We start from the raw sequence: 14096 nt of genomic DNA, 5'->3' as shown, positions 1-14096 counted from the left end.
CCATCCTTCCAGGGATCCTGGAAGAGCTGTTGCGCCCTTCTCCACCAGTGCCGGGGGTACTTGCACCGCCAGTACCGACGACTGAGGTGATGGCTGGGTCCTCGTCCGTGGTGAGGTCCCCCAAGCGGTACCGGCATCGGCTGCCTCCCAGGCGGACTCCCTGACGACATCAATGGAGGGAGCTCCATCGCCGCCAGTACGGGAGTCATATTCCTACGGAGTCGAGGCGGGCACGGCTTCGGACTGAAGTTCATGAACTGGTGTCCGATACTGATGGTGAGGCCTCGTGGGAGGCAGAGCCTCTTGGGAGGCAGAGGAAGACATCAGATATTTCTCAGATGAGGAGTCTGACGGTCTTCCTTCTGATCCCACTCCCTCTCCTGAAAGACAGCTTTCTCCTCCCGAGAGTCTCTCTTTCGCGGCCTTTGTCCGGGAAATGTCTACGGCCATTCCCTTCCCTATGGTTATGGAGGATGAGCCAAGGGCTGAAATGTTTGAGCTTTTGGACTATCCGCCACCTAAGGAATCGTCCACAGTACCCATGCATATTGTCCTCAAGAAGACATTGCTGGCGAACTGGGCGAAGCCACTAACTAATCCCCACATTCCCAAGAAGATCGAATCCCAGTATTGGATCCATGGGGACCCGGAGTTGATGCGGACTCAGTTGCCTCACGACTCTGGTGTGGTGGATCTGGCCCTTAAGAAGGTCAAGAGTTCTAGAGAGTATGCTTTGGCGCCCCCGGGCAAAGACTCTAGAATCTTGGATTCTTTTGGGAGGAAGGCCTACCATTCTTCAGTGCTCATTTCCAAAATTCAGTCCTACCAGCTCTACACGAGCATTCATATGTGGAACAATGTGCGGCAGTTGGCGGACTTGGTGGACAAGCTCCCCTCTGAGCAAGCCAAGCCTTTTCAGCAGGTGGTCAGGCAGCTGAAGGCGTGTTGTAAATTCCTGGCCAGGGGTGTTTATGATACTTTTGATGTCGCGTCCAGGGCCACTGCTCAAGGTGTGGTGATGCGCAGACTCTCATGGCTGCGCGCCTCAGACCTGGAGAATAGGCTCCAGCAGCGTATAGCGGATTCTCCTTGCCGGGGTGATAATATTTTTTGTGAAAAGGTCGAACAGGTGGTAGAGTAGCTCCACCAGCGGGACACCGCTTTCGACAAATTCTCCTGCCGGACGCCTTCAGCATCTACCTCAACTGGTAGACGTTTTTATGGGGGAAAGCGGACTGTTACCTATTCTTCTAATAAGTGTAGGTACAATCCTCCCTCTCGCCAGCCTGCTGCCCAGGCCAAACCCCAGCGCGCTTTCTCGTCAACCGCGTGCACCTCCACAGGCCACTGCAGCTCCCCAGCAAAAGCAAGGGACGGGCTTTTGACTGGCTCCAGCAGAGCAGAGCCGCAATCAAAGTGTCCGTGCCGGACGATCTACCGGTCGGGGGGAGGTTAAAATTTTTTCACCAAAGGTGGCCTCTCATAACCGCCGACCAGTGGGTTCTTCAAATAGTCCAGCTAGGATACTCCCTCAATTTGATCACAAAGCCTCCAAATTGCCCACCGGGAGCTCAGTCCTTCAGCTTCCAGCACAAGCAGGTACTTGCAGAGGAATTCTCCGCCCTTCTCAGCGCCAATGTGGTCGAGCCCGTGCCACTGGAGCAAGAAGGGCTGGGATTCTATTCCAGGTACTTCCTTGTGGAAAAGAAAACAGGGGGGATGGGTCCCATCCTAGACATAAGGGCCCTGAACAAATATCTGGTCCGAGAAAAGTTCAGGATGCTTTCCCTGGGCACCCTTCTCCCCATGATTCAGGAAAACGATTGGCTATGCTCTCTGGACTTAAAGGATGCTTACACTCATATCCCGATACTGCCAGCTCACAGACAGTATCTTTGATTCTGTCTGGGAACACGACACTTTCAGTATTGTGTGCTACCCTTTGGTCTCGCCTCCACGCCCAGGGTGTTCACAAAATGCCTGGCTGTCGTAGCAGCATCTCTACGCAGACTGGGAGTGCACGTGTTCCCTTACCTTGACGTTTGGCTGGTGAAGATCACCTCCAAGGCAGGAGCTCTACAGTCCATGCAGATGACAATTCGACTCCTGGAGCTACTAGGGTTTGTGATAAATTATCCAAAGTCCCACCTTCTTCCAGTTCAACAACTCATATTCATAGGAGCTGTGCTGAATTCTCAGTCAGCTCGTGCCTACCTTCCGGAAGCGAGGGCTGACAATCTTCTGTCCCTCGTTTCCTGGGTGCAGGCATCTCAGCAGATCACAGCTCGGCAGATGTTGAGATTACTCGGCCATATGGCCTCCACAGTTCATGTGATTCCCATGGCCCATCTTCACATGAGATCAGCTCAGTGGACCCTAACTTCCCAGTGGTACCAAGCTGCTGGGGCTCTGGAGGATGTAGTCCAGCTGTCCACCAGTTTTCTTCAATCCCTGCAGTGGTGGACAATTCGGTCCAATTTGACTCTGGGACGTCCCTTCCAAATTCCTCAGCCGCAAAAAGTGCTGACAACGGATGCATCTCTCCTGGGATGGGGAGCTCATGTTGATGGGCTTCACACCCAAGGGAGTTGGTCCCTCCAGGAACAAGGTCTTCAGATCAATCTCCTGGAGTTACGAGCAGTCTGGAACGCTCTAAGGGCTTTCAGGGATCGGCTGTCCCACCAAATTATTCAAATTCAGACAGGCAGCCAAGTTGCCATGTACTACATCAACAAGCAGGGGAGCACCGGATCTCGCCCTCTATGTCAGGAGGCCATCAGAATGTGACTTTGGGCTCGCCGATACGGCATGTGTCTTCAGGCCACATATCTGGCAGACGTAAACAACAGTCTGGCCAACAGGTTGAGCAGGATCATGCAACCTCATGAGTGGTCGCTCAATTCCAAAGTAGTACACGAGATCTTCCAAGCGTGGGGCACCCCCTTGGTGGATCTCTTTGCTACCCGAGCCAACCACAAGGTCCCTCAGTTCTGTTCCAGACTTCAGGCCCACGGCAGACTAGCTTCGGATGCCTTCCTCCTGGATTGGGGGGAAGGCCTCCTGTATGCTTATCCTCCCATACCTTTGGTGGGGTAGACTTTGCTGAAACTCAGGCAAGACCGAGGCATGATGATTCTGATCGCTTCTTTCTGGCCTCATCAGATCTGGTTCCCTCTTCTTCTGGAGTTTTCCTCCGAAGAACCGTGGAGATTGGAGTGTTTTCCGACCCTCATTACTCAGGGGGCGCTTCTGCATCCCAACCTCTGGCTCTCACAGCCTGGATGTTGAGAGCGTAGATTTTGCCGCCTTGGGTCTCTCCGAGGGTGTCTCCTGGGTCTTGCTTGCTTCCAGGAAAGATTCCACTAAAAAGAGTTACTTATTTCTATGGCGGAGGTTTGCCGTCTGGTGTGACAGCAAGGCCCTAGATCCTCGCTCTTGTCCTACACAGACCCTGCTTGAATACCTTCTGCACTTGTCTGAGTCTGGTCTTAAGACCAACTCTGTAAGAGTTCATCTTAGTGCGATCAGTGCATACCATTACCGTGTGGAAGGTAAGCCGATCTCGGGACAGCCTTTAGTTCGCTTCATGAGACGTTTGCTTTTGTCAAAGCCCCCCATCAAACCTCCTACAGTTTTCATGGGATCTCAATGTCGTTCTCACCCAGCTGATGAAACCTCCTTTTGAGCCACTGAATTCAAGCCATCTGAAGTACTTGACCTGGAAGGTCATTTTCTTGGTGGCAGTTACTTCAGTTCGCAGAGTTAGTGAGCTTCAAGCCTTGGTAGCTCATGCTCCTTATACCAAATTTCATCATAACAGAGTAGTCCTCCATACTCACCCTAGGTTCTTGCAGAAGGTGGTATCAGAGTTCCATCTGAATCAGTCAATTGTCTTGCCAACATTCTTTCCCCATCCTCATACCCGCCCTGCTGAACGCCAGCTGCACATTGGACTGCAAAACAGCATTGGCCTTCTATCTGGAGCGGACACAGCCCCACAGTCCGCCCAATTGTTTGTTTCTTTTGATCCCAACAGAAGGGGAGTGGCTGTCGGGAAACGCACCATATCCAGTTGGCTAGCAGATTGCATTTCCTTTGCTTACGCCCAGACTGGGCTGACTCTTGAGGGTCATGTCACGGCTCATAGTGTTAGAGCCATGGCGGCGTCAGTGGCCCACTTGAAATCAGCCACTATTGAAGAGATTTGCAAGGCTGCGATGTGGTCATCCGTCCACACATTCACATCTCATTACTGCCTTCAGCAGGATACCTGACGCGACAGTCAGTTCGGGCAGTTGGTGCTGCAGAATCTGTTCGGGGTTTTGAATCCAACTCCACCCCCATAGGCCCATTTTTATTCTGTTCCAGGCTGCACTCTGTTAGTTGGATAAGTTTAGGTCAATCTCTGTTATGTCCTCGCCGTTGCGAGGCCCAATTGACCCTGTTTGTTGTTTTGAGTGAGCCTGGGGGCTAGGGCTACCCCATTCGTGAGAACAAGCAGCCTGCTTGTCCTCGGAGAAAGCGAATGCTACATACCTGTAGCAAGTATTCTCCGAGGACAGCAGGCTGATTGTTCTCACCAACCCGCCCGCCTCCCCTTTGGAGTTGTGTCTTCCCTTGACTAAATTCTTTGCTATGTACTGGACTGACGAACACGAGCACATTTGGGCAGGAAGACGGTCGCGCATGCGCACGGTGCATGCGCACGTGAGGGCTAGCAAACGCTGTTGCTAGTGAAGATCTCCGGTCGGAGGGGCTGCCGTGGACGTCACCCATTCATGAGAACAATCAGCCTGCTGTCCTCGGAGAATACCTTCTACAGGTATGTAGCATTCGCTTCATTGTGGACCACTGCTTTCCACTTCTCATTCGTCCTCCCAGCCCATCAGCTCCTTCCTCAGGTATTCCCCCATTTTACTAAAGTCAGCATGCTTGAAATAGCTTCTTTTTAACCATTTTCCTCATTTTATCATAGTCACCCTTTTGAAAATGAAATGCTCTACAGTAGATTTCCTTTGTGGCTTCATTCCAGATTGTAGCTCAAACTGTACTCTACCAAGTACTAGATCTAAAATGGCTCCCCCTCTTGTCTGTTCCTGAACCAGGTACTCCAAGAAGCAGTCATTTATTACATCTAGGAATTTTATCTCCCTGCCGCTCCCTGATGTATCATTTATCCAGTAAATATTGGGGTAATTGAAATCACCCATTATTATACCGTTGTCCAATTTGCCAGCTTTCCTAATTGCTGTAATTCTTTCTTCCTCTGTCTGTTTGTTCTGTCCTGGTGGATGGTAGTACAGCCCTACAAGAATACTCCTTCCCTCCGCACATGGAATTTTTATCCATAATGATTCCTTGCTGCTATCTGTGTCAGGTAGAATGTTTATTTTGTTTGACTCAGCTCCCTCTTTAACATATAGCACTACTCTACCCCTCCAATTTGATCCCCTCTATCATTGCAATATAATTTGTACCCTGTCAACACAGTGTCCCATTGATTCTTCTCCTTCCACCAAGTCTCTGAAATGCCTATTATATCAACCTCTTCATTTAGTGCTTTTGGTGAATGAATTACAAGAATACTTCATGAAGTGTATTTCTCTAGTTTGACCAGCAGGTGGTGCATGTTTATGTATACAGCTGCTATAGAGAAATGACTGTTCCTTCTTTAGTTTAACACAGAGAAGACGTTAACCTGCAGTGATGTGGCCAGCTACTTTTAAAAAAAAATGGTGTTCTGTGCTCTGATTGGCCCAGGAGCTCAAATTCAGCTAGGATATACTGGCTTTTTCTCCAATCTTAGCCATGGAGAAGAGAAAGAAAGATCTCTTTGCTGAGGCCATGTGAACAGTTATATTTGATAACCTGTGTGCAGCTATATGTCTTGATCTCCCCAAATGCTATTCAGATAGTAAACAAATGTTTAGATAGTGTTATAATTGTTCCATATTTCAGTTACCTGTTATTGTTTGCTGATTGCACCTTTTCTGTTCATTGTTCCAATTTTTCATGACAATAAACATTTTTAATTTATTGCCTCTGCTTGTCTGGACTGACTAAGAATCTTAGTGATTTGTGTGTTGGGTCTGTGGGTGCTTTCTAGAAACTGTGGGACCACTGAGAATGTGGCCCCAGTAACCTAGGAATCACGGGGAATAATTTGAGAGCAGGAGACTCGTCCAGAGGCAGTTGGGACCCAGTCAGTAGGAGGATGGTGCTAGAGTAGAACACAAGCAGCAGATGTAGGCGGATCTGAGCTATGCTGGGGATAGACCTTCTAAGTGGCCATAGGGTAGCCCCAGGAGGGTGGCTAGTTGTTTCATGAAAGTACTATATACTCTAACTCTCTCATCTTATTTTTTAGGCTTCTAGCATTTGTATACAGGCACTTGTGTCTTTTCCTTGCATCTATAAGATACTTTGAAGTTGATAGGGATAATTTGCATCCTTTACTCTGTTCTCCCATTAGACACTGCTGGCTTTCTTTCACCATTATTGAAACCTCTCTAATGAGATTCCCTATAGATCCTGTTTGAATAGTATCCTTCATAGATACTCCACACCGAACCATGCACTCCAGAGCGACTGTTGGCTCCTCCCCCTCCCCCCATTTTAGTTTAAAAGCTGCTCTATCTCCTTTATAAAAGTTAGTGCCGTCCATCCTTTTGGTACAAGCTCACCCTTTTCCAGAATGTTGCCTGGTTCCTAACAAATCTAAATCTCTCATCCCTGCACCATCATCTCAACCACACATTGAGACTTTGGACTCTGGAGTTTTGCCTGCGTCTTGAATTCTGTGCGTGGAATGAGGATCTGGACTTCAGCTTTCTACCTAAGAACTTTTATTTGGTTTCCAGAACCTCCCGTCCATATTTTCCTATTTCATTGGTACCCATATGTACCAAGACAGCTGTCTCCTCCCCAGCACTATCTAAAATCATATCTAGGTAATGCATGAGGTCTGCCATCTTCACATCAGGTAGACAAGTGACCGGGCGATCCTCATGTTGACCAGCCACCCAGCTATCTACATGCCTAATGATCGAATCACCAATTACAAACAACTGTCCTAACCCTTCCCGCCTGGGCAGAAGTTCTTGGAGACTTAGCCTCAGTGCAAGAGGATAGTGCGTCACCTTGTGGGCAGGTCGTGGCAACAAGATTATTTCTTACTTCACCAGGGTGATGCTCTTCTTTTTTAAGAACTCCCAAGGCAGCAAAGGGGGGCTCCCAGACTGGAGGTGAGACTTCTCTAGAACATCCCTGTAGGTCTCCTCTATGTACCTCTCTGTCTCCCTCAGCTTCTCCAAGTCTGCTGCTGTAGCCTCAAGAGAATGGACTTGTTCTCTGAGAGCTAAGAGCTCTTTGCATCGGGCACACACATATAAACTCTCACCAACTGGGAGATAATTATACATGTGGCACTCAATGCAAAAGACTGGATAGCACCCCTTTCGCTGCTGGACTGCTATCTGCATCTTAATATTATTGAGTTCTTTAATAATTTAAAACTTGCTAAGGTAGTAAGGTTATTAGACTAATATAAAAGAGCCTTTAGATTATATGGTATATTGTGTGATTTATTTAGTGCTTGCTTCTTAGAAAGTAATGAAATGTAATTAAAACTCTATAAGAGGACTCCTCCCTTGTTATCCAAATTAGAATAACTGACTATAAATTAAGACTATAAATGAAGGTTTGTGCTAGAGGTGGGCCAGAGCTGGGGAGGGCGGGTGAGAAAGAATACTGAATTAGGTCCTGCTGTGCCTTCTAGAGGCTATCTGTTAATGTGGGTAGGCTGTGGCAGAAAGTTCAAGTTTTAAAACTGTAGGGAAAAGAGTTTTATACTACTGAGGATGAGGGAGGAATGTTGGCCTCAGATTATTCATGTGAGAGAGATCGATGTATGTGTGAAAAAGGAGAGAGAATTGTTGGGGGTAATTTTGGATGCCCAGCTTACAATGAAGGAATAGATTGTGAAACTAATACAATCAGCTTTTTATCATCTATGTCTGTTGTTTAGATTGAAGCCTATGCTATGTCCAATTGACTTTAGAAATGTGATAAAAAGCATGTTATACTGAAAAAGATTATTGCAATGCCCTTTATTTGGGTGTTCCAGACTACAGGATCAAGGCTTTCCAAATTGTATAGAATGCAAGATTAGTTGTGGGAGCCTCTATGTTTGATCATATTATACTGGTGTTAATACAACTGAATTGGTTGCTGGTAAAGTATAGGGTACAATGCAAAGTTTTGTCTATCGTTCATCCTAAGGTACCATGGTTTATTAAGACTGTCAACAGCGTCTCTTCTAGTAAGATATGATTTTGCCATTCAGTTTACTTTGGATTTGGTTCCAACCATGCACTATGATGCGACAAGAGCTTCAGGTTGGACCACTGATGTGGAATGCACTATCTAGCTAGTTACATTTAAGTGCTGGTGTTTTGCAATTTAAGAAACTGTTAAAAACACAGCTTTTTCTTAAGGCCTTAGGGGACACTCAATGAAATTACATGGAAATACTTCTAAAAAAAAAATTGGAGGAAATATTTTTTCACTCAAAGAATAGTAAAGCTTTGGAACTCATTGCCAGAGGATGTGGTAACAGCGTATCTGGTTTTAAAAAAGGTTTGGTCAGGTTCCTTGAGGAATAGTTCATAGTCTGTTATTGAGATAGGTTGGTAGCATGGAATGTTGCTACTAATTGAATTTCTGCCAGGTACTTGGGACCTGGATTGACCACTGTTGGAAGCAGGATACTGGGTTAGATGGACCTTTGGTATGACTCAGTATGGCAATTATGTTCTTATAGTCTAACTGTATTGATGGAAAATTTATATGGCAGCATCTTGAGTTTGATTTCTTGTTTTGTATTTGTTTTTTTAATATGTACGTTATTATGGTGTCCGCATAGGTTGTAAGTAGGTTAGAAGTTTTTAAAATAAAAATAACTGTGTTCCAGGCTGATTCCCCAAAACGCCCTGCTTATACTCCTTATAGACTCATACCTGGGCTCCTCTTTTATCCTTTTACTCAATTATGAACTGTTAGATGATTTCTTTTGTTATTTTCACTATTGTCTTCACTATTTGTTCAAGCAGTTAAGGAGGTGCTAACTCTTATGAAATCAAGATGATCTTTTACCGGAAGGCCAGGATATTATAAAATGCATTAAACATCATGTTCTAAGAGTCCATTATAATTTAATTTAACTTGACATCTATAATCTGCTTAACCAAACAATTGTTGAAGATGATTACTAAAGAAGATATCTGACATAATGTTCCTTCATATACAAATTTCAAGTATAATATCAAGTCTTCACACATTTACACTGAAATATATCATCAAGGGATTATACAAAATACAAATTAAATCATTATTGATATTAACATAATCATCATAATCCCCCTAATTCTACCGCCCAACCAGCTAAACATAGATCAGTAATTGACAATTGAAAGCTATCTGCAAATTAGCTAGAAACTCTTTGTCAAGTGTCCGATTTTTGTATTTCTTATGATATAAATTTAGGTGATAAGTGATTTAATATAAATTTATTAGTCAAACTAAACATCATTTAAAAATGATCTAGCCAAAAAAGAGGAATCAAAGAGAGAGCATCACTTTCAAGAGGACTCTTTCCAGACAATAGCTGTAGGTAAAAGTTGGCGACCCTCTTTTTTTCTGTCTTTCAGAAATACTCAAGTCCATAATTCCTCACCACTTAAACCTTTTAAAGTGCGTAAAAGTAAAAATACAGAACTCTTTTAAGCACTTTCCATTGGGGATATGCCAATGCAAATGATTCACGTGCTACTCCAGCTACTGACATAAAATATCCTGTTACATACAAACACACACTTATTTATGCATAGATACATATGGCCAATATTCACAAAGATTTATCCTTGTAACTTCCAAAGTTACACATATAAGTCCTTTGCTTTAAAATATGTGTGTGTTTGTGTGATCTCTCTCTCTTTTTATAAATATATATATATATGTGTGTATATATATATATACATATATACATATACACTAGGCATTAAGCCCGTAAAAACGGGCGAGTATTGCAGCCCTCCTCTCTGCCCTGCTCTCACCCCATTTCCAGCTACCCTGCTCGCCGCCGCTCCCTCCCCCTTCCGTGCTGGGCCCCCTACACTGACCTGACAGCGCCTCTCACTTCTTTGTGAAAGCGCTACAGGCAGCAGCAGATCACTCTGCTGCTGCCTGCAGCGCTTCCACACGGAGGTGAGAGGTGCTGTCAGGCCAGTGCAGGGGACCCGATACGGAGGGGGGTGGGAGCGGGGATGGGGGGGGAGGGTGGAGGTTGGTTCGCGCGATGTTCGTTTCCAGGCGGCAGCGGCGATGGCATCCGACAGTCCGAGTCGATTTCCCTCTCTGTTACGCCCTCTGACGTCTTGACGCGAGGGTGGGACAGAGAGGGAAGTCTGTACTGCGCATTTGCAGGTGAGTCGGTCACTTGCCGTTTATATGTTTGATACCTATTTTTCCAAAACAATGAATTCACATAGTGTTTGGATGCCTGCCTTCTTAAGCATTGGTAAACTGAAGTTACTGTTTTTCATCAATGATAGAATGCAGTGAGATTATTTGGTGATAGACATTAATTTTGAGGAACTGTTCCATGTCTGCTTTTTCAGTGTGCAATGATGACAATCCATGTGAGGGCATGAGCCGTCATGCCACCTTTGAAAACTTTGGGATGGCTTTCCTGACACTCTTTCAGGTTTCTACTGGAGACAACTGGAATGGAATAATGAAGGTAATGACTAGCGAGGGGCTATTGAAGGAAGACGAAGCAGAAATGATATATAGAAGGCAAGAGACACATGAGTTAGTTAGAACAACTAGGTGTTGATTAAGAAGGTATATTCATCAACAAATGCATGCAATTCAAGATGCATGGTTGAAGAAAACTGTTAGCATGATATAGAGGGTGAATCAGACAATGAATGACGTAGCGTGTGCTATTGTTCTTTATGTGAATATTGAAGTCCTTTGTCTTAACAGTGTCAAGTTGGAGTCAAACTATGGCCTCTACCTCTTTTCATAGGATACTCTGCGCGACTGCACTAACGATGACCGCAGCTGCCTTAGCAATCTGCAGTTCATCTCTCCACTCTACTTTGTCAGTTTTGTCTTGACTGCGCAGTTCGTGCTTATCAATGTGGTGGTGGCTGTACTCATGAAGCATCTGGATGATAGCAATAAGGAGGCCCAGGAAGATGCTGAGCTGGATGCTGAAATTGAGATGGAACTGGCTCATGGGTTCTGTTCCCAAGGCTCAGGGTCACCGGGCTCTGGCTTGGATATAGGCACCAGAGGAGGGAGACCAGCTAGTGAGGGCCATATCAGTCGAAAGTGTTATTCCCCTGCACAGGTAGGCATTCTCAGGTCCTTTTGCAGGAAAACTAAATTATGAGCTGAAGGAGGTCATTTTAATTTTTATTAGTTTGGGCAGGGGTGGATTCATAATTTAATTATGTATCTGCAGTGAAAGTTGCTGAATTCTACTCAACCATATATATTTCACAATTGTAAATCATGATTCAGATTGCAATGGGAAGTGACACCTAAATATGACATCTGTTGTTATAGCTCTGGTTTTTCTTTTGGATTCCAGAGAGAGCCTGTCTTTATTATGTGAAATCCTTCACCATTTTTTTTAAGAATGACTTATTTCGTTTGAGGAAACAGAAGCCTCCTCAACTTGCAGTGTGTACCAGACATTACCTTTTTGTTTTCTTTCCCTCTCTTCCCCATTTACGATTTCTGCTTCCAAAACTTTCCATCCCTCTAGGAGAACCTGTGGCTGGACAGTGTGTCATTGATAATTAAGGACTCGTTTGAAGGGGAATTAATGATTATTGATAACTTATCAGGCTCCGTCTTCCATCACTATTCATCGCCACCTGTGTGTGAGAAATGTAACCATGACCAACAGGAGGTAATATTTCTTCTGTGGTTATGAGAAGATGAGGGATGGGGTGAAGAAAGGGGAACCAAGGTCATAAATGGAGAAAAGAAAATATATTCAAGATCATGTAAGGGGTGATAAGATTTAACATCATTAATGGGATGTACCAAGCGGATTATATTTAAAAGGTGCTGCTGCATTTGACAAATAGCAAAGTCATTTAGAAGTCTGCAATACCATATACTTAAATATGAAGTAAAGGGTGATTAGAAAGCTCAGGCACAGTGGTCAAGGACACCATTACCCTGTAGTAATGTAAGGAAAATCCTGAATCAGACTGAGCCTTTCTGAGAATCAAGTGAATAAAAAAGAAAGCTATACCTCAGGAAGTTTGGTTGGTCTTCCTCTGATCAACTTAAAACATCTTGAGAAATAAGAATCAGTTGGACCTGAATGGATCTTCTGAGCCTTAGGATACTAAACGCTGCTTGGGGTTTTTTTTTTCTGTTCCTAATTTTTATCGAAAGCATTCTAAGATTTTAAATCCCAATTTAAAAACTGCCAAACAAAGTAATTTCTGGTTAAAAATTGCTTTTGAGAGGGCCTGAGGGAGGGACAATCAAACTTTGGTGCATTGAAAACTCCTGGTGGGAAGGAAAGAACAGGGAGTCATAGGAGGAATGATATACAGAATCTGGGGGAGCCCCTTTAATATGGTATTTGCATTTCTAATTGGAAGGCAGAGTTGGATCAAAAAATGTTAATCTGCTACCTGTGGAAGGCACTACCATCATTAGTATAATTACTGTGATATACCCAAATAATGCTAGATGAAAGGAATTACAACCAATTTTAGCTGTCTAATAAGAAGTGGAAAACGAGTAATGAAATCTTCTGGAAAAAAAACAAAAAAGAAGAGAATATAATTAAAAACACATAGCCCAGTGGTATAGTGATTAGTAAAGTGTGCTCCATAATGGGAGATTCTGGTTTGAAAATGATTCAGGATCTATTTTGCTAGCACTGTAGCAGAGATCACACTTGGCCACTGGAGTAGAGAGCAGCCAGCTACACTCTTAGAAGATAATTTTCATACCAATTTACTTGTATAAATAGTGATTTACCCCAGTAAATTGGCCTGTCTAACAGTTGCTCTCCCCAGCACAGCCAAATATACATATGGGGTTTACAATAGGCAAACTTTTGCCTAAATTAAAAAGAGGCATCCCCAGGATTATGATCCAAGTGTGGGAGTAAAGTACCTACTTAGAAAGGTATATTCTGATCTGTGTGTACACCCCTCCCACTCCTTCCTCTGCTGCCAGAAATAGAAGATGCAAACTCAGGGGTAAATTCTATAAATGATGCTGGGAAAACTCCACGCTAAGCGTTATTCTGTAAAGGGTGTTCCAGGTTGAGTGCTATTTGTAGAATAGTTGCTTAGAGTGGATTCCTGCACCCAACTTTGCCTGCTGAACCCTAGTGCAAATCCTGGACGCATAAGCCCAGTATTCTATAACACTGCGCCTAAATATTTGGAACGCCACTGATCCGCCCATACTCCTCCCATGACCACGCCTCCTTTTGGGTTGCACATGAGACACTTGGTGCGCATAGTGTTATACAATAGTACGTTGGCAGATGTGGGCATAAACCCAAATTAGTGCCAATTAGCATCAGTAATTAGTTGTTAGCACCCAATTGATTAATTACTTTACCTGTGCATTTGGGCTCCACACCCAAATTTGGGTGATCTATATAGAATCAGGGGATCATTGGGTCCTGTTGTCACTATGTTGTTTTGTCTATAAATTACTTATCAGTCTATGGCTGCAAAACTGCTTGCTGACTTTATACCTAGGTGGCCTTCAGAATATTATCCCTTTAGGGCCAGATTCTATATATGGTACCTAGAAAATCCATGCGGAAAACATTTCCACCTAAGCATATTCTATAAGTGGTGCTTAGATTTAGGCGTGGGTATATAGAATGCGCTTAGTTGATATCCTAGTGCCTAAAACTATACGCCTCCATTTACACCAATGTAAATGTGGCGTAAAATACCAGCACAGATTTAGGCGCAGAGGGCCATATTGTATAACACATGTAAATTTTTGAAACGCCCACAAAACACCCAATTTCC

At 44.4% G+C, this 14096-nt stretch overlaps 1 protein-coding gene across 1 annotated transcript in view; it reads left to right on the top strand.

Annotated features, from left to right (window-relative positions):
* The window catches only part of LOC115473410 (voltage-dependent T-type calcium channel subunit alpha-1I-like), a 935734-nt gene that overhangs the window by 885417 nt on the left and 36221 nt on the right, over positions 1-14096 (top strand). The window contains 3 exon segments of the mRNA XM_030208356.1: positions 10677-10798; positions 11090-11416; positions 11837-11983. Coding sequence (XP_030064216.1) covers positions 10677-10798; positions 11090-11416; positions 11837-11983 — 596 coding nt within the window.

Source organism: Microcaecilia unicolor, chromosome 1 (genome assembly GCF_901765095.1).
Source record: "Microcaecilia unicolor chromosome 1, aMicUni1.1, whole genome shotgun sequence".
Classification (NCBI taxonomy): Eukaryota; Metazoa; Chordata; class Amphibia; order Gymnophiona; family Siphonopidae; genus Microcaecilia; species Microcaecilia unicolor.
The sequence above is the reverse complement of the archived record's forward strand: the minus strand, read 5'-3'. Positions and strand labels throughout refer to the sequence as shown.